The sequence below is a fragment of the Parasteatoda tepidariorum genome, chromosome 4 (genome assembly GCF_982258835.1).
Source record: "Parasteatoda tepidariorum strain Cologne lab strain chromosome 4, Ptep-v5.0, whole genome shotgun sequence".
In the NCBI taxonomy this organism is placed as follows: Eukaryota; Metazoa; Arthropoda; class Arachnida; order Araneae; family Theridiidae; genus Parasteatoda; species Parasteatoda tepidariorum.
The window spans coordinates 41,511,349-41,535,898 of NC_141758.1; the positions used below are offsets into that span (position 1 = coordinate 41,511,349).

General features: G+C 27.6%; 1 protein-coding gene across 5 annotated transcripts in view; it reads right to left on the minus strand.

The window, feature by feature from the left end:
• Positions 1-1,354: 1,354 nt before the first annotated feature.
• The window catches only part of LOC107447073 (ornithine decarboxylase), a 28,874-nt gene continuing 5,678 nt past the window's right edge, over positions 1,355-24,550 (minus strand). The window contains exons 1-12 of one of the 5 annotated variants that reach the window (XM_016061886.4): positions 16,160-16,658; positions 11,148-11,257; positions 9,008-9,170; positions 7,318-7,414; positions 6,728-6,804; positions 6,446-6,618; positions 5,635-5,769; positions 5,005-5,170; positions 4,483-4,633; positions 3,453-3,550; positions 3,157-3,368; positions 1,355-2,059 (exon numbers count right to left, since the gene is read on the minus strand). In XM_016061886.4, the coding sequence (XP_015917372.1) occupies positions 1,900-2,059; positions 3,157-3,368; positions 3,453-3,550; positions 4,483-4,633; positions 5,005-5,170; positions 5,635-5,769; positions 6,446-6,618; positions 6,728-6,804; positions 7,318-7,414; positions 9,008-9,094 (1,356 nt within the window). In that variant the 5' untranslated portion in view covers positions 9,095-9,170; positions 11,148-11,257; positions 16,160-16,658 and the 3' untranslated portion in view covers positions 1,355-1,899. Of the gene's footprint in view, positions 2,060-3,156; positions 3,369-3,452; positions 3,551-4,482; positions 4,634-5,004; positions 5,171-5,634; positions 5,770-6,445; positions 6,619-6,727; positions 6,805-7,317; positions 7,415-9,007; positions 9,171-11,147; positions 11,258-12,777; positions 13,683-16,159; positions 16,659-24,550 lie in introns of those variants that run through there. The other 4 variants (XM_087160995.1, XM_071182204.2, XM_071182205.2 and 1 more) reach the window with 4 other exon arrangements.

Here is a 24,550-nt window from a genome sequence, read left to right on the forward strand (position 1 = left end):
GCGATTTTAGCAGATTCCGGTGCAGCTCCTAATATTTAAAATTCCAAAAATCAGCCAAACAAAAAAAAAAATCAAATATCGGCGCTCGAAGCGAAACGCTTAGACTCCTTTCCACTCTATAGCAGAAGTCGCGGTAATCCGACTATCGTTCGGGCGGCTTGGGTTTCTCCAATAGGACTTCCCAAAAATTTTAGTTTTTGGAACATGTCGGAAATTTTCAAAATTGGGGAAAAAAAGCGGATTTCCGCTTTTTCGCGGAAGTCTTTCATCCCTGCAACACATAATTTTTAAATAAGTCTAATACGAAGATCGATGATTGATATTAAAATCGCGTGAATAAGAATCGAGATTTGTCAGAATTTGGAGCAGTTCCTAATATTTAAAATTCCTAAAATCAGTCAAACATACATAAAATCCTAAAATCAAACAGTACGTGTCATCATCTGAAAGACGGGGAAGTCATTCTCTCACACTTACGCGCGTCAAAAAGTTAAACATAGAAATACTGGTTTTCCTGAGTTTTCGATACTTTTCAAGGTGATTTCGAATTTTTTCAAGGATTTAATATTTTTTTCAAGTACTTTTAGGGGCCCTTGAAAATCAAAATGAAATTCAAGTACTTTTCAAGGTTTTTTCAAGGCCGCGGGAACCCTGTAGACTTGGAACACATGGAAAGGTTGCTTGTAATAATATTGGTATAGTACTTACAGGGATGAAAGTACCAGTTAGCAAAAAAAGCTGAAAACTTTCATGCCTGTATTTACAAAAAAAAAAATGTGAGTTACTTTAGTTTTATTGTTCTTTTTTGATTTAAATCACAATTCAAAATAAAATTGATTCACGTCTCCTACTAATACCGTAACCTCCTTAATAATTCTACCAACTCCCATTCATGGAAAAAATATCGAGAAGAAAAATGTATTCAGCTAATTCCAGTTGCGTACAAAAATCAGTGGATGCCTGGGACAAGCTCTGATCAAGCACCAAAAGCATGGGGGGGGGGGAATAAATAAAACAAAACATATATATTGTATTATGGAAATCTGAATAAAACTTTAGCTCTTTATGTAAATGTAAGAAAAGAAATATTTTATGGCAATAATTAGTTATTTATTAAAAAATTCACTGAACATATTTAACCAAAATGTGAAGAATCTTTTTTTGTTACGGAACTATTTCAGAAACTTCCCCAGAATTGCCAAAATTATTCAAAAACTATGAGAATTTTTAATTAAATAAAATGAGCTGGCAGCTTTGAAGATAACTATATTAAAGGAAACAAACACATTCATAATTGCATAGCAGCTTATTTAAAATTTTTGAAACAATGAGATGATTAAGAAAAGACAACATATTTAGTTTAATACATTTATTAACATTTAAGTACAGAAACAAAATATCAGATTCTTAAATACAATTAAACTTTAAACAATGTACAAGTTATTTAGTTAAACAATTCGAGTGAGCCACATTTAACACTAAAACATTTCCTGGAAACTTCCAGTTACTTAAAAACAAAAACTTTTTTTTCTCTCAAACTTAAAAAAATATAAAGTTAATATGGAATGTCAGTAATGACCTAGTTCAACATTTAACTATTATATAAGAAAATTGTTAAAAACACCATCACCTAACACCATAGAGAAGTCAATATTTTAAAGGTTTAAAATAAAAATGAAATTTCATTCAGTACCAAGCATTTTATGCAGATTACATTGCCTTCAGGAAATAAATAATAAAAAAAAAAAAAGGAAAAAGGCAGCAAATTGCAAAAATGTTGGAAAATGAAGTCCTTAAAAAATGAATTTAAAAAAAAAAAATTAGCAGAACCTATACCAAAAGCATTTGCAGAAACAAAAATAGATGAGCAAAACAGGTTTATTCAAATACAAGGCTGTTTCAAGCTGATACAGATTCTCGACGATGGATGGCTTTCATAACGCCCTTGTTGGCAATGTTTTCACATTCAGGCGTGATGTTGACATTTGGTAAGTCCAATGCACTGCCTCCAAAAGCCTCAACAAGATCTGGCCAAGTTGGAAGCTGTTGCAAGTAAGTTCTGAAGAAAAAAAAAAGTCATAAAAATTAGAGAGCAGAGAAATTTAAAGTAAGTGCTAAGTGTATAATAACTACCAATTATGAAAAATCGTAATTAATTTCCTACCCGCTATTTCTTTTCATTTAAAAATTTCACTTCAACAACGCAAAAGAAATCGCAAATTTTTGATTATGGATTATAAAACCAATTTGTTTAGTATAAGAAAAAGACATGCAAGATAAAGCAATCTTCTTCCATGAGTTTTAAAACTTACTCTTACAAACAATTTTTGAATATTAAATAAAAAATTATAGAGCACTAGTTCTAGTAATTAAATAAACAACTAACTGTAGCTGACAGAAGTAATGATTAAAAAATACATTCTATTTTGTTCACACCAAATAAGATGTGAGTAACACCTTAGAAATGAATAATCTATAAAATTAAAAAAAAAAAAAATTATTACTGGTAACATTTACTAAAAATATAAAAAGATGTGGCCATGTACTTCCAGAAATCAATGCAGAAACCCTGAAAATATTTTGTGAATTATAAAATCATTAATATGAATTGAAGCAACCTCTACTTAATATAATGTACTTTACTGTACAAGTTTCAGAAGCAGCTTTTAATATAATTGTCTTTAAAATTATTCTTCAACCTGGAGGTTCTTAGTAAATGACAACCCAAACATTCTTTCAGTTAACTTTTAGTTTCTGGAAACTAAAAACCTGAAAAAGATTTAGCTAAAAAGTATGGCAACCAATTTATTTTCAAAACCTTGAAAATAAAAATATTCTAAAAGGAACAAATTTGCATGTGACTCAATGGCTTTCAATGTAGAAATTTTACAGAGGGATAGAGCCCTATGCATCAGGTGTAGCTTACTTTGATACATACCAAACGGTTATATAATTCACATAGTATTTTCAGGACTTATTCCATCAGTTTTAAAAATAAATAACCACACGTTGCATTATTAACAACTACTAAGCTTCGTGCCAAGTGAAATGCCTTACTAACATGACAAATATCTTAATGATACTAATCAAAATTGGTTCAGGTTATTCCCTACTAGGATAACTATAAAAAGGTAGAATAAAAAGACAAACACTTACAGGACATGGATCGGAAGAGCCCATCTCATCTCAGGCTTTTGGAAACCATTGAAGTTAGAGGCAGCACAGATTGTATAGGCACCCATGTTTTCAAACATGATCCACTCTCCAACATCCATAGATGGCAATGTGCAAGATTTTAAAATGCAATCAATGCTGTCGCATGTTGGTCCCCAAACACTGCTTTTCATTAGTTGTCTGTCGTGCAGATCCTGTAAAATATACAATAAATCAAAAAACATTTCCTTACAAGTTAAAAATATCAAAAACTTCAAATAGATTAGATCGAAACTTACCACAAGAGGAATTGGTTCAACTTCAGCATGATCGAAAATTAGGCAGTTGAATGACCCATAAACACCATCATTGAGATAGTACATGTTAATTGGATCACCTGAAAATAAAGAATTCGCAAGTTAAATTGAGCTGGTTTAGAATAAAACTTTAACAAAAGAGAAAAAAGGTAACATTAAAACATTTGCAGGGGTGATTGCGAGTCCAAGTCAAAATTCCGGAAAATTTCTAGAGTTACACTTACCTATGATGACCTAGAGAAGTAATTAAAATCTACAAATATGCCTTTCTTTCTTGAGTTTATGATTATAATAACTATTTACTGATAAAAAATGAATATTAATCATGAATATAAGCTTATAAAGCATCTAGCTCTCCCTTACAAACAAATAAACTGTGTTTTTAAGTTCCACCTTTGAAAATTTGATTTCCGGAAAATTCTGTAATCAATGATTTTTTGAAATGCCTGGACCTTCGATCTCCGGAAACTTCCGAATCACTGTTAGCGAAAAATCTGGAATTTTTACGGAGCACAATAAGCCCTGCTTTAGTGTGCGAGGCAAACTTATTTTCTTTTAGGTCATGGAATACCAGCAACATGAGCAAGATTTACAATTCAAATCCAAAATATAAAAAAATCCATACTATTAAACATCTGCGATCATATTCTAATTGCAATAAAAATATAACTTAAAAGATAAAAAATTATTATGCCAACAGAAGAAATTATTTAACTGAGCAACAAGGAATAATGTATGTAACTAATGAATGTAGCTATTAAATGATCTTTATTTAAATTTTATGTCTTAAAAATAAAAATGTTGCATCATGAATGTATCAAAATCTTTTATCACACAAATCAGATACTTATTAATAATTATAAAATAGCCTGCCAATTGAGTAAAGAACTTTAAATGCTAGCAAAATTTATACCTTAGTATTTAAACAAAACTTGGTTAAAATAGATTTGACATTACAATCAACTTAAACTTTATTGCATATTTAAACAACAATTTAGTATTTTTAACTAACCTTCTTCAGATACTGTTTCCCTTTTGGCGATGACATTGGCACATAAAGTGAAGGCAGAAGCTACAAAATACCTTCCTGGTTCAGCAATTATTCGTACCCCAGACTCTGGTGGGAAAAATTCATCCAAACTTTCATTGACAGCACCAACAATCTAATAGAAAAAGCTAAATTAGTGCATGATCATTTGCAAAAAATATAAAATTTTAAAAAACACAAAGATTATGTAAAATATTTAACTGTATATCTAATGAAAACACACATTTTTAAAGTTCGGCAGAGCATTACAATTTACAATCATTATTAATAGTGTAATAATAAATTAACTAGCAGTCTCTAGTAACTAGCTTAGAGGAACTTATGACAAAAAAAGTGAAATAATACAAATAAGCTTTTTGAAGAAAAGAAGAAAAAAATTCAAATTTTTAAATGTGCGACTGCTACTAAAAAATGTAACAGAATTTTTAAATTATTGAATTTCATTAAGAAGTTCCTCAAAAACTAAATCTATTCAAGTTGACTTACCTCTTCAAAAGAAATGTAAGGCCCCTTGACACCAGGAAAACCTCCACCAATATCTAAGAAATCCATATGGTGACCAATATTTTTACCAATTTCAAATGCATGATAGGCAGACAAAATAGCAGTTCGATAGGCTGAACTGTCCTGGCATCCACTTCCAACATGGAAACTGAGAAGAAACACAAAAAATAAGTATAGAATAAAAATATGAAAAACCGGCACACAAAATATAAAAGATACATTGTATCAAGATTTACTAGATCTTTAGAAAATAGAAAAAAAATTCATCTGATGAATACTTCTTACAATATAAATACTTATATAAGAAATATTTGTTTATAAAATAATTCTTTCCTGCCAGATACAACAGTGTAAGCAATATTATATATCTTAACAGCAACAAATTATTTACTAACCTCAGAAGCATAAAATTTAACAATATTTATTATTAAGTTAAAAATTACTTTTCATTAAAAAAAAAACCAATGAGGAATCTTAATTTTCCTAGATTAGCAACTGTTTTAAAGATTTTGAAGCAATTTTAATTTTAATCTGTATAAAGTTTTTTAAGTCTTTGCCAGAAGCATAGAAAACCAGTATAAAAAAATGCACAATCAATGCAACTCTACTCACCTTACGCCAATTACATCCAGATCTAAATCCTTGGCAAGTTGAAGTAGATGGGGAATGTCACCAATTCGGCAACCGAATTTCACTCCTAATTGACAAACAGAGGCACTATCATCCACCCGAATTCTGATGACAAGCCTAAAACAATAAAAGCAAATTAAATATGCAGTTATTTTACCAATGAACTAGAATTCAAAACCTTATAAATTTATAAACTTGCTTTACAAAATGCATGCATGTGTAATATTATATATATATATATATATATATATATATTAGAAATAGTAGAATTAATGACAACAATGTACGCTTAAAACCATGATTTTTAAAAAATATCTAGTTAAAGTTTAAAATTTCTAATACAAAAGCTTAAGCACACTTTAACAAAGATATATTAGACAAAAAATAAATAAAGTAACAGACTAAGGTTTAATTTCCTCATACTTTGTATTGAACAGTTGAATATCTTTTTTTCAAAACAAAATTTATAATTTCCTCTAGTCAAATCATAAATCATCAATATTTAAAGAAAAATGTTCGATTCTGGTTTTTTAAAAAAAAAAAAAAAAAAAAAGGGCAAAAAAACTGTAGTTACATAGACCGGAAAGGACAAGGATTACATGTCCCGAATTTAAGAGTCTTGTAAAAGCTAGCACTAAAAACAAATTCTAAAAAATTGCTCCATGACAAAAAAAAAAAATTAAATCAAGGTTATGTTAAAAATGAATGAAATAATTTGAATTAGCTTAGAAAAAAAATTCCATTTAGAACACATTGAACAGTATAACTAATGTTTGGAAGTTTGAACACATACTTTGCATTAGGATGATTTTCTTTGACTTTTCTAAGCTCCACTGCATTATCAAAGGTCATCATGTCTACTCCAACTTTCGCTGCATGCCTAATGAATCCTTTGGTCTTGCAAGGATTGGCATAAATGATACGAGAAGGATCCACTCCCATGCTAAGAACACTTTCAATTTCATTCTAAAATATGGAATAAACAAAAATTTAACAATAGAAACAAAAAAGAATGCTAAATTTAAAGCAGTTCAATAAAGTTAAAACTGAAATTCAGCAGAATAAGATAATGTACCTTGCTGGCACAATCGAAATTCACACCCAAGGCTGCCAGAAGATGAAGGATTATAGGAGAATCATTGCACTTCACAGCTAAAAGATACAAAACAAATAGTTAATTAAAACATATTTCTCGGAAAGAAAATATATCCAATAAGTATGGAAGCAATTTATTATACCGATAATGCAAACTTATTGTCAAGTATTTCAGCACAATACAAAAACTTAACAAAATGAAACTATAGAATTTAAAAATAATTATAATGAAATATAGAATTTAAAAATAATTTTTAATTTAAAATTTCCCAGTCCAATAATTTTAGGAGTTAAAATGAGCACAATCCCAAATGAAAGAGTAGAGTATAGTAGCAATTTTATATACTTGGAACTATGCAAATATTATATAATGCAAAATTGTACACTTTACTTAAACACTTATTTCTATACAATTATTATTTTTTTTTTTGGAGAAAATCTGATGTTTTAAATTTTAAACTGGTTTTTAAGAATTAGAATTGTGTAGCCTATTTAGTTATTTAGTTGTAAAGCAAAAAGCCCATTTAGTTGTAAAGCAACTTTGTAAACAGTCACAATCATTAAACTCACCATAGAAAGGTTCGACTCTAGGCATTTTAAGCTTCCACATCTTGTATTTGAAAACAATATCTGATGCATCTGCAACAAAGAAGGGTTCTTCTTGCTCCTGAAATAAATAAAAAATTTCATAATTACAATCGCCCATTGCTTAGGTACCAGTATCAATATAACTAGCCCTATGTATATGTCTAACCCTTATTGGTTAAGTATTTCAAGTTTACTCTTCCAGATATAATTATAATTAATTACAATAAATACGGTTAAATTAAAAGCAAATACACAACAATAATAATAAAATAATTTTTACCAACTTAGGCGTGATATTGAAATCAGTCAGTAAAAGTGCAAATGCCAGCTAAGGATTAATATGCATTGAATTTAGTTATACATAATGTAGACATTTATGGCTGTGCTTATGTAGCTTTCCCTACTTGGCATTCCGTTTGCAATTAAAAATTCCAAGAATTTAAGTACTAATACTTTACTCTATGTTATACTTAAACATAAAATCTCAAGAATTTGAGAAATCTAGCCAGGATTCCACCACAAATGCCAAATTATTAGTTACTACTAATAGTTACTGTATAAATTATTCTTAAAATACTATATGCTACTTAAAGTCAGCAAATTTTTTTTTATTTTGAATATAAATTGCATCTTATTGCTTGGTTTAAGGAGGTTTTTTTAAACAATACAAAAATAAATAACATTAAAATCAGCACAAAGCATAACTAATTTTTCATTACATTTTAACAATAAATTAAAAGATTTGTCCAATAAAAGGATTATTACAGTTTATTATTTTCAAAGGTGGGAATTTTTGTTTGTGTTTCAAGGGTGGGTTATTTTGTAAATGTTGTGACACCTCACAAAATAAAATTTTATGTTTTTTTTAATGCAAAAATTATTTAAAAACCAGGACAGATGAACACATTTTAGATAGAACCATTGTTTTTGATTTAACATGATTGGCTTCAGTATTTTTAAAACATAAATTTAATAGGGACAAAACATCCCCAGCCTATATACACAACTATAAGCTTAAAATCTTCAAAAATTCTTACAATTAAATATCTTACAATAGCAGTGTTGTGTTACAATAAACTATTTCTAATCACATCAAATACGTATTACGCTTTAGGAGATCAATCTTGATTATTATAAACAATATTAATTAAATCAGTTAAAGACAAATTTACTCCAAATTAGTTACTGTAATAAGCAGCCTTACTTTAATAAGAAACAATTCTTTACAGCACTTAAATTGTTAAAATAGAAAGTGAGGGAGAATAAAATATAATTAAGTTTGACTGAAAACATAGTCACCTAGTGCCCACAAAAAATTGAGGATGACCCACATTTAAGAATGGATTCTTTAAACAAATTTAGTTACTAACTCAAAACTTATTATTACCAAATTAACATTAACTAATTCATAACTCAAAAAAGTTTAATTCTTTTGATACATTCCACAATATTACTTTGAAAATTTAGCTTTAAGTTGTTACAGGTAAGTTAATAAATAAATAAATAAACATAAATTTTACATTTCTTAACAAAATTTAAAAAAACTAAACACTTTACAAAAGCAGATTGTTTTATAACCCACTATCATTAAAACTAAATTACATAGTAAGTATTAATTTTAAAATGTATACAAGTTTTCTTCATAACTAAAATCTATTAAACCTGAACTTACAGCTGTATTAACAATTTTGGTAACAAGGTCAAAGACTGTCATGTCGCTGACAATTTCAACAGAAGGATTTCCAACGGGAGATTTCATCTTTATCTCGATATGGAAAAAGTCACTTGAAATAAATGCAGATAAAAATTGGAAGATTCCAGGAAATGTTTCAGATCTAAGCAAGAAAGAGAATCATAAGTAAAATAAATTAAAAGTTGCATAAGCAGAATAAAATATACAATAATTTAATGATGTAGGGGGGGGAAATGACCATTTAAGAAAAAATTTAACTAACTACTCAGTTAATGATACAAATATAAAAAGATTGCAATTTTGTAGAGTTTCATACAATTCTTTTTCAACAAAATGCCTATTATCAATATGCTGAATACAACATAAAAAGAATAAGAATTTATACATAAATTATTTAAAAATTGATATTAAATTTGAACTTTTGAATTTCTGTTACAGATAAAACTTAAATTTTGTAACAAATAGTATTAAATTAAAATAAGTAATTGATGACAGCTGAAAATGACATCAAAAAGAAACACAATAATATCAATAATGCATAAGAAAAGTTAATTGTTTCACAAATTATAAGTATTTAACTACTTATACTTATATCAAAAATGTTAAACAAAATCGGTAGTCAACTTAGCCAATTTTAAACAAACAATTGAAGCAGAAAAACAGGATTTAAAATAAAATTTACAAATTAATACAGCTATTCTTATAATCTTTTTTTTTTAGTAAAATATGTTATTAAATAACATTATCAAATCAAAATATCTTGTTCAAAACTTACAAAAGAGATGATAATGTCAAAAATATGATCTCAGCAAATAATAAGTAAGAATAATAATAAAATAAGTAATTGATGACAGCTGAAAATGACATCAAAAAGAAAGAATCTATACAATAATACTAATAATGTATAAGAAAAGCTAAATGTTTCAAAATTATAAATATTTAACTACCTATACTTATATCAAAAATTTTAAATAAAATCGGTAGTCAATTATATTATTACATAACATTATCAAGATATCTTGTTCAAAACTTACAAAAGAAATGATAATGTCAAAAATATGATCTCTGCGAATCGAACAAATTTTTATGACAAGACATTAAACTATTTAATTGTATGGCAGATGTTTTAGAACCATCTTCCAGATGCAAGAGCGATGCAGAAATTACAGGTGTGCTTTATTTCTTACAACCTTTTTAATCTTTGTGGTCAATTTAATCATTTGTTAACTTGCTCAACTTTATTTAGAAATTAGCATAATAATTCAACCAAAAACAAAAGTTAATACACACATCTTAATTAACATAATTACACATCACCCAAAAAATTATTTATAAGTATAGAAATAAAGCTTACTGTCATTAAATATCAAAAAGACATTTTGAGAAATTAAATTAATATAAGGAATAAAAATATTAAGAAGTATATTGCTTCTAAATTTAGATTTAATTGGTTAGGATAGTAAACCACTCTCTTTCTTAAATCTAATATTTTTATTTAATAATTATAGGAGTAAATAGAATTTTTGATAAAGAAAAAAAATGGGCAGTTTTTTTTAAAACTAATCTATAGATAATTCATAATTTTTAACAATTTGCATCACTCTTATTTTCAACTAAGAAAATGGTTATTTGCAACAAACTATGATATATACATTTTATTAAAGTTAGATAAATAAAAAAAAATCGATTTCACAACAGTTTAAGTAACAGTTTAGTATAGGAGTATTTTTAATTTTAATAAATTACTTTATTTAGATTGAATAGAGATTCAAAGAATGGTAGAAAATATGCTAAGGTTTAAATCTGGCTACAAAGGAAATTTACCTTTTCTTAGATCTATAAATATGAAAATAAAGTTGTATTTCAGGACACAAGAAATTTGAGTAAATGTATTCAATTTATATAATCTTTCAGAAAACTAATCAGAAAAGTCATTTATTAATTAAATTCAAATAAATTATGTATCTTAAAATAAGGCAATAAAGTATTTATTAAAACATTCAGTCCATGAATTTAAACAAAAATAAATAAAGATATTCACAGCTTGTGCATACATTATTTGATAAATGATTATCATGATTAATAAAAAATAAGTTAATATACATTAAATATAACTTACATGGCTTACAAAGAATACTCTAGGCCCCGTCAGCTAGTATCCCAAGGTGGACCACCCTCGCACTCGTATGTCAAAAGGAAAACAACTGGGAACGTGAAGGCAAGCCTTCCCTGAAAACAAAAAGATAATTATTAGGATTGTTTGAAGATTATTATGCCAAACCACTACATGAATAAACAAAAAAGTTAATAAATTTTTTTAAATAAAAATGCCAAAAAAGTGGATGGCGTGAATGCAATCACTGTAAAAATGTATAGACTATGCAGGTAACCTATGTCAAATCACTTTACAGAAAGAAATTCTCAAACAACAAAAATGTTTCAACTTTCTTTTACTTTACTAATGGGTACTTTAACAAATAAGTAAAATTCTAAACTGCTTATCAAAATTTGTTTTGAATAAAAATTTCGAAAGCGAATGACATTATATCACATGGTCTAAGAATATAACTTATCAAAAGAGAGTCAAATAAGAAAAAAAAATTTAAAAAAAAGCTCAATATTTAAAAATAAAAAATCATAAGTATATTTCAATGCTGTAAACATAAATTCGCCTTATTTAACGATTTCATTAACCTCATTTAAAATGAACGAAAACTTTAAACAATTTTCCACATTCTGATAAAAATGGGTTATTTATATTCATTTCGACATAACATTAATTACATATAGTGAAACCTGTCTGGAGCGACTATTCTCTGTTCCAGAATAAAATAGTCGTTAATGGAGGTTAGTCGTTCTTAGGGGTTACCTTTATTGACTTCAAAACGTTAGTGCTCAGTGTCATGTTATTGATCAGTGTCATTTTCTTGGGGCAAAAGTAACTCTTGTATAGGCTTCATGAAAACAGGATTGATAAAAAAAACATAGTAAATAAAAATAACCCCTAATAATGTGTACAAACAAATGTACCAATTATAACATTGCAGAGGAAAACTTTTGTTATTCAATTTCCAATTAATGATGCGGGGGCAACCAAATTATCAATGTAAGCATATATCATCTACACAAGATTTAGAGTATTATCTTTAAATAAAAGAATTAGATATTAAAGGCAAATTTTACAACCAGATTCAGAAGTTTGAAAAAATGTTACTATTGCATCTATTATTACCTACATCAAAAAAAGCAATAATTGTAAGCAAATAGCAAAGGACTACACAGACCGAATTATATATCGATGCAATGGAAATAATAGGAATAAAATTAACAGGTCACAAAATTTTGTAAATGAATATAAATTACTTTTAAAATAGGACATCAATTGGACGTTTTTTTTTTTTAAATATATTTTACATAAAAGGTTGACATAGATCTATCACATTACTGTTTTTACCAATTACTAACATACAAAAATTTATAAATACAATGAATCAATGAACTTTTATAATATTTCAACATCAATTTGTAATTCTTGTTTTAGAAATTATTTCATAACATAACTTTTAAGTACATGAAAAGTTTGAAAGGATCCATCATATTATTTACTGTTTATTGTGACACGAAAATTTATAAATACAGTGTAGTTACTTATAAATATTTTTTCACTTTTTCTTTTTTTAGAATTTATTACACACATAACCTTTACAATGAAAGGTCGACATAGATTACTCTCCTTATTTATTACTTACCGATTAAAAGCATACAAAAATTGATTAAAAATCAAAGAATTTACTTTTAAAACATTTCGTCAATTTGAAATTCTTTTTTAGAAATTATATATTACGCATAACCTTTACATGAAGTTTGGCGTGTATCCATTTGAGTATTTTTTATTTTATTTTTATAATATAAGTCTGTCTTAGCAAATTAAAAGTTTCAGAAAATAAATAACATTATTCTAAAAGCTTCGATCGCTTATAACAAATCTTCTAGATACTTTCAATAATACATGTGGTTTACCTTAATCTAATCACTAGCTGAGCACATGATAAAAAACGTGAAAAACACGCCATATTTTAAAGATCGTAGAATAGTTAAAAACTCCGATCTTTTTACTAATAAAAAGCTATTGAATTGCAAATTTCACATAACATTTTGAAGATTACCAATAATATCAAGATTTTATGAAAAGATGTTTTTCAAAAAACATTTTTTCTAAAAAAAATACGTTTCCGACAAAAATGGCAACAATCGCACCTGATGAGAAGCTTCCCAGCACCCGTGGATATTTGATATATTTGAAGGCGGAATGGTGAAAACTTTAATTATCAGCTTTAATAAAAATTTGACGATCCAGGATTGCAGTAGTTACTTAACATTAATCTACTGCACAAGCACAACCATACAAAACACAAGGGGAAAAGGTATTTTGTTTCAAACTACACAGTTATATATCTAGCTGTAAGCTTGCTTGCTCTCCTTCGTCAGCTATTCGTTGGCCAATCAGAGCAGTATGTGCCGTGACGTCAAATATCGGGAATTCACAGAGGTGAATTCGAAGTTGAAAAGAAGTGAACAATGAAAATTACTACTTTGATCTTGAATCCTCATATCAAAGATAGGCTATGTGTCATTGGCTGATATTACAACACTCTAATTAATCGTGATTAATGTAATGCTGTTTAGAATAATATCCTTCGAAAAATAAATACAATTTATTCGTTATATTATTATTTTTTTTTACACTTCTTTCTTCCATTTTTTAATCATGAATTTTTATTTCATTACTTAAAAAATAGGCGAATTTATTCTTAATTAAGGTAATTTTAATGGGCATTATTTCCGCTAATAGTCGTAACATTAATAATGAAATAACTTCAAAACTAAATAAAAAACTACAACTAGTTTTTCTTTCTTCTGTCAGTAACTGACTTAGTAAAAGGAAATTTATGAAAAAAGGTCATGAAAAATATCTAAATTCATAATTTAACTCTGTCTATGCCTCTAGGAAAAAAAAAATCTGATATTCGAAAAATAAAATTTTACGATAATTAAAACAGTATCTCATAATCTTAAGGAATTGGGATAATGCATGAGACACCATTAATATTAAATAATTTTAAACAATAAAAGATGAAAATATTGACTTAAATATGAATTAAATTTACATGACTTAAATATATATATATTTTTTTTACAGCAAAATTTTAAATTTTATTTAGCGTAAGTTCCTGGAAATGATTAATGTAGCCGCCAGTACAATAATGAAAATTTAGTATCGAATTATCTGATCATAACAAGAATCTAATTGTAATAAGTAAAAAAAAAAATTGACACTCTTAAAATATATCAAACTATATTTTTATACGTTTCAAAAAGTAAATTTAGGATAGTTTAACACGTATTATTGAAAAATAATGAATCAAGTATCACAAAAAATCAAGAATATCCAGAATTACTCTTCTAAAATTAAAGCAAAAATTGCGTAAAAAGTATCCTAGTATGGATATTGTCATTCGTCTAAGCCAATACATATGTTTAAACCAAGTTTGTTGCTACGACTTGAGCTTTGAAAATGAAATGCGCCTTGACTTGATATATTGCAATTTTTACCATACATTATGAGTTAACGGCTTTAGATAAACGTGAAAGAAATCCGATTTAAAAATGTATGTTTAAAAATCAAATTTATACCTATTTTCGAGAATTTGTAATTAATAATGCACTTAATGGGAAATAACAATAAGCCACATAGAAAGAAAAAGTAGATAAATAAAAAGTAGTAGCAAATTTACAAATATGATAAGTGTAATTGATATTTCATCATGTAAACTGGCAGTTTATTTTTAAAAATTCATCTTAGAAAGTTTCCAAACGTTAATTTATGTATTTTTCAAATAAAAATAATTTTTAATGATCGTGATTAGTGTATTTATCCAGATATACATAAATGACTTTCTAATAATTTTAAGAAAGTAATTTAAGCATTACTTTTTAAAACTTATTATAAAAAGTAATATTTTCTGCCCTATTGCTTTTATTTATTACTATTTATTTATCATTATTATTTATCATTATTATTCATTATTCTTATTCATTTATTATTATTTATTTATTATTATTTATTACCATAATATATAATTTTTATTATAATTATATAAAAAAACTATAATGCCATGTGAAGACTAAAAGCTTTAAATGTCTTAAATTCTACTCATATTGAAATGCATAATGAACACTAAACTCTTTCTTTTTAACTACTATTAAGTAGATAAAAAATCATCATTTTTCAAAATAAATAAAAAAGAAAAGAAAGGAAAAAAAATCATTACTAACACTGAAAAAAAAACTGTATAAAAAAACTATAATGCCATCTAAAGACTAAAAACACAAATGTTTTAAATTCTGCTCATATTGAACTGCATAATGTGCAATAATTTCTTTTTTTTTATCTACTATTGCGTCGATAAAAAAATCATCATTTTTCAAAATAAGTAAAAAAGAAAAGAAAGGGAAAAAAAATCAATACTTACACTGAAAAAAAAAAAAATATATATATACATAAAAAAAACTATAATGCCATCAAAAGACTCAAAACCGAAATTTTTTAAGTTCTGCTCATATGGAAATGCATAATGTACAATAAATTCTTTCTTTTTAACTTCTATTATATCGATAAAAAATCATCATTTTTCAAAATAAATAAAAAAGAAAAGAAAGAAAAAAAAACCAGTACTTACACTGAAAAAAAATTATATATATAAAAAAAACTATAATGCCCTCTAAAGACTAAAAACACATTGTTTTAAATTCTGCTCACATGGAAATGAATAATGTACAATAATTTCTTTCTTTTTAACTACTATTAAGTAGATAAAAAAAATAATCATTTTTCAAATTAACTAAAAAAGAAAAGAAAGGAGAGAAAATCATTACTTACACTGAAGAAAAAAAAAACTATAATGCCATCTAAAGACTAAAAACACAAATGTTTTAAATTCTGCTCATATTGAAACGCATAATGCAGAATAAATTCTTTCTTTTTAACAACTATTACGTAGATAAAAAAAATCTTCATTTTTCAAAATAAATAAAAAAGAAAAGAAAGGAGAAAAAAAAATCATTACTTACACTGAACCCCTTTACTCTGTGGACAGTAATTTTAATATATTTTAAAAACTCTTCCACCAAAACACTTCTCTCAAATTCCTTGATTGCATGAACTCGGGAATAATCCGAATGAATAGAGAATGATGCTCAGAGGAACCTACTATTTATCCAGGTGAACTAAAGGATGGCGGGATATACCTATTTTTATCACGACAACCCATAACAATGCATCAAATGATAATATAAAGTGGATTACGCACGAAACTAAATTGTCGCACTCGGACTTTCGCGCCTTCGTGAAATGATCCTTACGTAATCGAAGATTGTGAGAGTTTTTCCACCCCTCCTCGTCACCAAGCAAAATCAACAAGGGTTTCAAAGACATCCATGGGGAGGATGTTCAAGAATCAACATTCTCAATACAATCGAAATTTTACCCTCCTCTCCACGGCAAAACCGTTGAATTGATAAAATGGCGACTTTGTCCAGGTTGAGGACTTGGAAAGTTCTATTCATATGCGTCTCACAATATAATCATGAGCTCGTAGCCATGAACCTTAATATAACAGATAAATTTTTCAAGAGAGTCTTTTGTGAAATTATTGCAAGTTTAAAAAAATTCAACGATTAAGCAATAATGTCAATTTTTAAGGCGCATTTTCGAGACTAAATAAAATTTAAGTGTGGCTCGTGACTGACTAATATCAGACCAGGGGCGGATCTACTTAAGGGCTTTTTGGGCTGCAGCCCAGGGCCCCGTGGATATAAAGGGCCCCAGTCCCCACTGGAAACAATATGTGATACTTTGAATTAAAAAAATATCTAATATTAAAAAAAATATATATTATAAGGTAGGCAACCCTGAGATCAATCAACCCATGCATGTGCGCGTCTATCGAACGGAACAGGGAATTACCCGTCGCTTGTTTTTGGTCAGTGTATTTTTTCGCGTCTATTATGGGGGACTTCCCGCAGCGCCGCTTAACGCCCGATGCAATTTTGTTTTTTTCCCACACTTCTGTTCTCGTCGTCAAAGTGACAAACTTGTTTAGTTTACTAATAACTGTCTTGACTACCAGAAACCCCCTGATCCCACTGAAAACTATATTGGTGTTCAGCAAGAGGACGGTAATACCGAGGCGGAAAGAAATTTAGAGAATATTAAGTTTGAGAAATATGTTGACGTGGGCTTGTGGTCAGAATTGCTAAATAATGATTTTATTAATGACATACTCTCACATGAAATGACTGACTTTCAAAATAAAGATCGGAAAAATATATATTCAGCTTCAATATAGAAATGCAAAGAACAAAACAGAACATTTTCAAATAGGTATTTCATTAAGAAAATGAAAAATGGTCAATCATTGGAAAGATCTTGGTTATGTTATTCAATCAGGGTTGGTACTGTTTTTTGTTTGACTTGCAAACTTTTTTCTAAAATTTCTTCTCAATACACAACCGGATTTTCTGATTGGAAACACATAGGAACTTGTTTAGAAAATCATGAAAATTCTAATGAATATAAGAAATCAATGTTAGTGTGGTTGACACGTGAAGGCAACAAGTTATTTGTGAAGGCAACAAATTAATTGTATCATTAAAAGACCTCGTGAAAAACATAAGGCACCAATCAGATCAGAAGCTAAAGGAATACGGAGAGAAAGCTAAAGAATTAAGTACTAGTGTGGGAATAGACTACAATGACATAAACAAGAGACGCATTACTCCAAAATTTTCAGATAAGTCTACAGATAAATTCTCAGTATACGGAGCAGAAAAATTTAAAAGAGACACTTTAAACGTTGCGTTGGATAAGCTGATTATGGATTTAAATAAAAGGAGTCAAGTCTATGAGATGTATAACAAGAAATTCAAATTTTTAATGGATTTGCAAGACAAAAATATGGAAATCTGGAAAGTGTACGTAATAATGTTGATTATTATCCAGATGACGTAGACGAGCATTTAGTGAATGAGTGCATTCAGTTAAAATCTTATTTACTTCAGTCTAAGCCAGAGTCTTACACCTCCTGCAGTGAAATTTTTATGCTAATTTATGAAAATAAATTTGTTGATGTTTTCCCAAATTGCTACACTGTCTTAAAGATTTTTTTAACTTTTGCCAATTACTAGCTGTGAAGCTGAGCGCTCTCTCTCCAGGATGTCATATATAGAAAACAAATATAGGACAACAATGTCGAACCATCGACTAAATTATTAATCAGTTCTTTCCATAAATTGTGATTTAACGAAGGACTTACAATGTGATGAGTAAATAAAGGAATTTGCAGCTCCAAAATGCAGAAAAGTTGCTTTATAATTTATATAACATAACTACACATAACCTGTCTATTTCTTTTGCAATAATGTTGTACAGTTGCTGTTTGTATAGACAAAAAAAAAATAAATAAATAAGATTAATTTACTGTCCTATTTTTTTCTATATACTTATCTACATTCCTATAGAAAACAGTTTTTTGACAAAACGGCTATTAGGGCCCCAAAGTAGTTTCAGCCCAGGGCCCCACAAATTCACGATCCGCCCATGTATCAGACCATAGTATATTTTATATTTTGGGGAATTGGGTATAATATAGCCTACGTCACAGGTTGTGTTGTTCCTACTAAATTTAACCCATGAACGGCATTTTCTGCGAGCCTAACTTCAAGCCACAAATAAACAAACGAAGTGTTCGATCGTTTAAATAGCTGCTCGCCAGATTTTATTGCATTATAAAGAAAAGTTATTGAAACTAAATACAACTAAATAAACAACAACAACTAAAACAAATAACAACAACTAAAACAAATAACAACAACTACTAATAACAATAACTAAATAAACAACAACTAAATTCCATTCGTTTAGCATTGCGTCATATGTTGTTCCTACTAAATCGAAGTAGTTGTGTTTTTTTCATATTATACCCAATTAGACTTACAAACTTCTTACGATTGCGATTCATGCGCTTTATAATTGACGACTTAATTTTATTGCCAGATGAAAAACTTCATTTATTTAAAAAATATATAAATATGAAATAACAGTCGACATGTTTCAAGCACTCAAAAGCTTCACTCATTTTCAAGATTTGTCAGACGTGAATCAGAAGAAGCAAAAGTTATTTTCAATGACTGAATTTTAAATATTAATGGCAATCTTTTTTGCCTTGTTAACTCAGGCTGCGCAAAAGAGTTTTCTCGGTTTAAGTTACATTTGTTGCATTAACTTAAAGAATAACAACAAATTAACTATAAAAATGCACAAAAATGCAAACATGTTCAACATTATTCTGGGAGATTTTAGCAAAAAATAAATATTCGTACTTGATTTTTTTATTTTATTGAATTGTATGCAGAATCTCATTGCTTTACCTTGAAAAATATTTAACTTTAAAAATAAAAGAGCTTAAAATGAATATTTTTTAAGCACAAAATCAGTTGCAGGATCGTTAAAGTATATTTTTGGTAGTTTTGAACTCTCCCTCTCTTCTGAAATAATGATTTGTAATATGTAAGCAAATTCCCTATGTTTGCAAATAAAATTAATTTAACTTATTTTATTTTCAGTCATAAATTTCTTTTTCAAAATCACTTTTTCTCCTCAAGCTTAATTATTTTTGAAAACTAAAAGATTTCCTTTTCCATTAAAAGAAATTAAGTGTGTTACGTAAGCATAGCTCTTACTCGTGCATAAGCAAAAGTAAAAAAATCATAAACACGTCCCTTTCGAGAAGATATTGCGCAATAATTGAGCGGGCTCCATATCAAGATCAAGTTACACCTAAGTATAATTTATTTACCACAATTTTTATTTCCCGAACTAATCTCCTTGTAAAAAGGTTTATTCTTGCAATGTTAAAGAAATCCTTTTAAATTTATGTTCGCTAAAAATTACTTTATCTAAATAAAACGGTTGTTTAGAATTAAAATATTTAATAAAATAATGATAATAAAAAAAATTAGCCCTTTGCAATATAGAACGACATTCAGAAATCTCGTTGCCAGATGAGGATCAAACTTCCAGAGGCCTAACTTGGGTACACAACGCCAGTGGAGTGATTTTCAAATCCAGCTACGATTAACGACCTGCTCACCTGTTTAGCATTTCATTAAATAAAAATAATTTAAAAAAAGACTTCATTTTTTGATATCGTGTTAGTTTCAGGTAACAAATTTTTAAAAAAAATAGAAGCTTGCATTATAATTGGGACCAACTACAGCCAAGATTAAAATTTGCAAAAAAGAGAGCGAGTCGTTAAATGTCGCTAGATTGTAAATTTCGCCCGAAGACAAACTCAGCTTTTGCGCCTCTTACAATAGGGTGTAGGACTTAAATGGAGGTTTTCGGAATCACTTTAAGTTCTAAATAATGTACAAACCACACACTTGACATTATTTTTCATGAATTTGGAGCCCCAATAAGGCTTGTCAGAATTATATTTATAATTTATCTATTTACTTTTCTAATCGGCTGTCAGGCCTTAACATTGCAGTTACTTATGGGGCCAACTTTTCTTATTCATTTAAATATCATAAAGAGCTTTGAACACTTAAAATAAAATGAAAATGTTTCATTTTTTCTTCGTCTTACGTATTTTTTAGCTTTATTTCCTAAATTGGATCAGTGTATATATACGCATAATTAAAAACAATTTAAATATTATTCATATTAAAAGTAATTAAATAATTTATTTAGAGCTATCAATCCTTAAAATCTTTATAACTATTTTTATTAACCTTTATAGCCATTATTTATTTAAACTGCTAGCATATGTTGAGAAATTTCCTTTTTGAAAAAAAGCATAATTTAAATTTAACTGCATGTATTTTATAGAATATATTTACTGGGTGTGTAATCCGATGTGCTAAAATGTTAACTTTCGTTTTTTCCAAAATTGTAATATATTATTCACGAGCTTTAAAAGATCTCTTGTTACATAATACCTAAAAGCAAAAACATTAATTCCTTCTGTAATAAACTATCATAGTATAAAACTTAAACAGATAAATTAATAAGACTTTTTTTTAAAAAAATTGGTCACTTGAGTAGAAAATATTGTGTACATGAAGTTCGTTGAATTCCTTTTTTTCAAGGATAGCTGGTAAATGATAGGAGACTATTGAGTTATATAAGACATCTTTTACCTTTTTATTTCTTAACCTTGAATGTATTCTTTAAACCAAGGTCAAATGGACTTATATTATTATTATGTAATTGTTAATTTACATGCAACATTTTGTTACCAACTTTACGATATAGCTTATAGATTTCAAAAAATGCCTGTCGAATTTATAAATACGAATTATTAAATTTTTATTACAAAAATGCTGTTAAAATATTACTAAAATGTTACTAAGGCATTAATAAAATGTACTATTGTTATATAATGGTACGGTGTAACATGTAACTTACACATATATATAAATGCAAAGCAATTCTTACGTAGGTTCCAATTACGTAGGTTACTCGAATTAAAAACTATAGTGAAGAATTTTTGTGAGTTTTAGTTTAAAAATTTATCATGCTTCGAAAGAAAAAGTTATTGATGGTAAAAAAAAAAATGATAATCTTTTTTATAATTTGAAATTTATTATTTGTCAAAAGTAATCATTTGTAAACAATTTCTGAAATTATTCACTCCAGACAAACAAGAATAAAATAAATTTTTTGACTAATTCACGCCATATTGCACCATTCTTCAAGGCTCTGAAGTAAAAAGTTTTCCACCTGATTACTGGTGCGCATCTGTAAAGTATCAAACTAATTTTATCAAAGTTTCAATTTCTTTTAAAGCCAGAAAAAATGGTCCTTCACCCATAAATCTACTGTTAAATTTGAGTATAGAGTTGAAAGCAAATTACATCCGGAAACGGTTTAATGCGCTTCAGTGGAAATAAAACATGGCGTAAGTCATTATCCTTCGGTAGACGGTATCTCAGATTTTATAATTGAGCATGACAGTTAGAGGTGTTGAGAATTTATGTAACAATGTTTGGAGCTTTCTATGTTATTATCTAAATTAAGTAAGGTATTGCAGATTACTAGTGTTTAATATTCATTGAAATCAATGATTGTAACTAATCACCAGTTTTTAAACTGAATATGATTTGTCCAATTAAGACATTGTAACAAGTCCAATTAAGACATTGTAAAAAATTTTCCTTTTACTGATTAGATTTCAAGCGGACTCAGCCCGAACTTATACCTTTATCTTATGAGTATGCTTTTATTCAGTCACTCAAATATTGACCATCAGCTTTACCAGAGTTATGTGTTAAATAATCAAACTTCCCATGTTAAGTCCAAAACCCATGTCCAGGGAAGGTCTTTAATAAAGCAGTAAATGTTACACTCGCCTGCATCGTCGTTAGATGTGCCAAATAATATGTAAATACTTAGAGTCAAGAATTTTACAAAAAAAAAGAAGAAAAAAAAGTTAAACAAAAGTATGCTTACTTAACATCTGAACGACTTGGTTGAATTGAAGTAAAAGAAACTAGGTTTGCTGTTCGCAAAAATTTGACAGTTAAAAATAATAATAAATTAATAAACGTTTGGTTGGATTCAGATTTTTGTCATTATTTTTCAATGAGATTTTGTCGTTTATTCGTTTCCATACGTTAGACCCAACAAACAAAATCAAAACTGAGAAAAACAATTTATAAGATTTAAATTTAGACTTTGAAAAAAAATATTTGATTATAATATTTTATTAAAGCAATTGAAAACTAGAAACAAAAATAGGTATAATTTCCTATAGAGAATTTGCTGAATGTATTCTTTAATTGAAAAGCATTAATTAGTTGTGCTAAAAATAGTAACATTGATAGATGATACTACGAACATCAAATAAAACAATTTCGAGATTTTTTTAATGATGGTTATTTATTTTTTTCCCCCTAATTTCAACCACATCACTAAATAACAGAATTAAAAGAATTAGTTCTTAAAGTTCCATGTTGTTTCATTTGTGCTACTATTTTGTATGCTCTTAAAAAATTATACCAATTAATAAGTAAAGATTATAACAATAAGAATAACAAAAAAAGAAATAAAAATTTGGCAACATTTTAGCAAACGATATTAGATTCCCTAATTTTGCATGCGATAATTCTTTAACTATGTATCACTTACGCAAAATTATTGTCCAGGTGAAACGGGCAAATGATTTTTTTTTATTTTTTTCTATATTGCCTGTATTTTTTAGTTACAATTGAGTATTTTACTTCGGTAAATATTATTCATTTTTATTCGTGTGGATCAAAATATCGTTTGGAATATTTAAAGACCATTTTGGCCTCCTGTTTTCATTTTAGAACTTTTCCGAGCTTCTTAATCATATTTCAACGTATTAAGTTTTCAGTGTGTAAACAAATGTTGTTCTTAATTGTAGTTAATACTCTCATAGTAAAATTCTAAATTCAATCTATCAAAACCTTTAAAAAGTGTAAAAACAATTGTTATCAATGTGTAGTATAGAACAATGTTATGAGAATGCTAAAAGAAACTGTTACAAATCGAATATTCTAAGTTTCATCTGATATCTTCCCCTGTTCATTGGAATAAATGTAAGTATTTATCATTGTTTTAGCTATTTCTATTATTCAGTAAAAATAGTATTTTTTTGTATTTCAGAAAAAGACTTAAGTCATGTGTTCGGACGTATGGGGTAATGATTGCAATTAGTTACGTTACAATATGCGTTGATTTGTATTGCTTTAATTCCTTCACTATTGTATGTCATAATGAAGTGTGAAACATTTATCGGTTCATTTTTATTGAGAAAACAAAAACGATTTTGTTTTATGATTCTTTACAGAATTGTATGTTTCATGAGCGCAGCAGGGGCCAAAATTTTATGGGGGACGAAATTAAAATAGTTCTCTAAATTTCGCACATAGAAAAAACAAAACTCTTAAATGACCTAAATGGCAACAAAAGATTAATTATTTTATCTTTATAAAAAAATTTTTCTTGTTTTTAACTATAAGAAACTTGATTTAATGATAATTTGGGAAAATTTTCCGTATTTGTCTGAAATATTGAGGGGGACTCTAAGAGATTTTTAATTATTGAGGTGGATATTTACCCTTGTCAATAGCGCACATGGAATGTTTTCACAATTACTTCTTGCTTTTTATAGTTTAAATCATACAATTCTAAAATTATGTATTGATGCCTTTGATGAAAATTAGACTAATTTTTTATAAAAAAATATTATATAAATAATATGATATAAATAATATTATATAAAGAATATTATAGAATAATAAATGTATTTTTGTAGATATTTACAAACATAATGCTATAATTTTTGAACTCTTTACTTCTATTTCCTTAGGACTGTTTAAACTATCACGTATTTCCTCATTTTAAAAATTGGCAATTGTGTGGAGTATAATAAT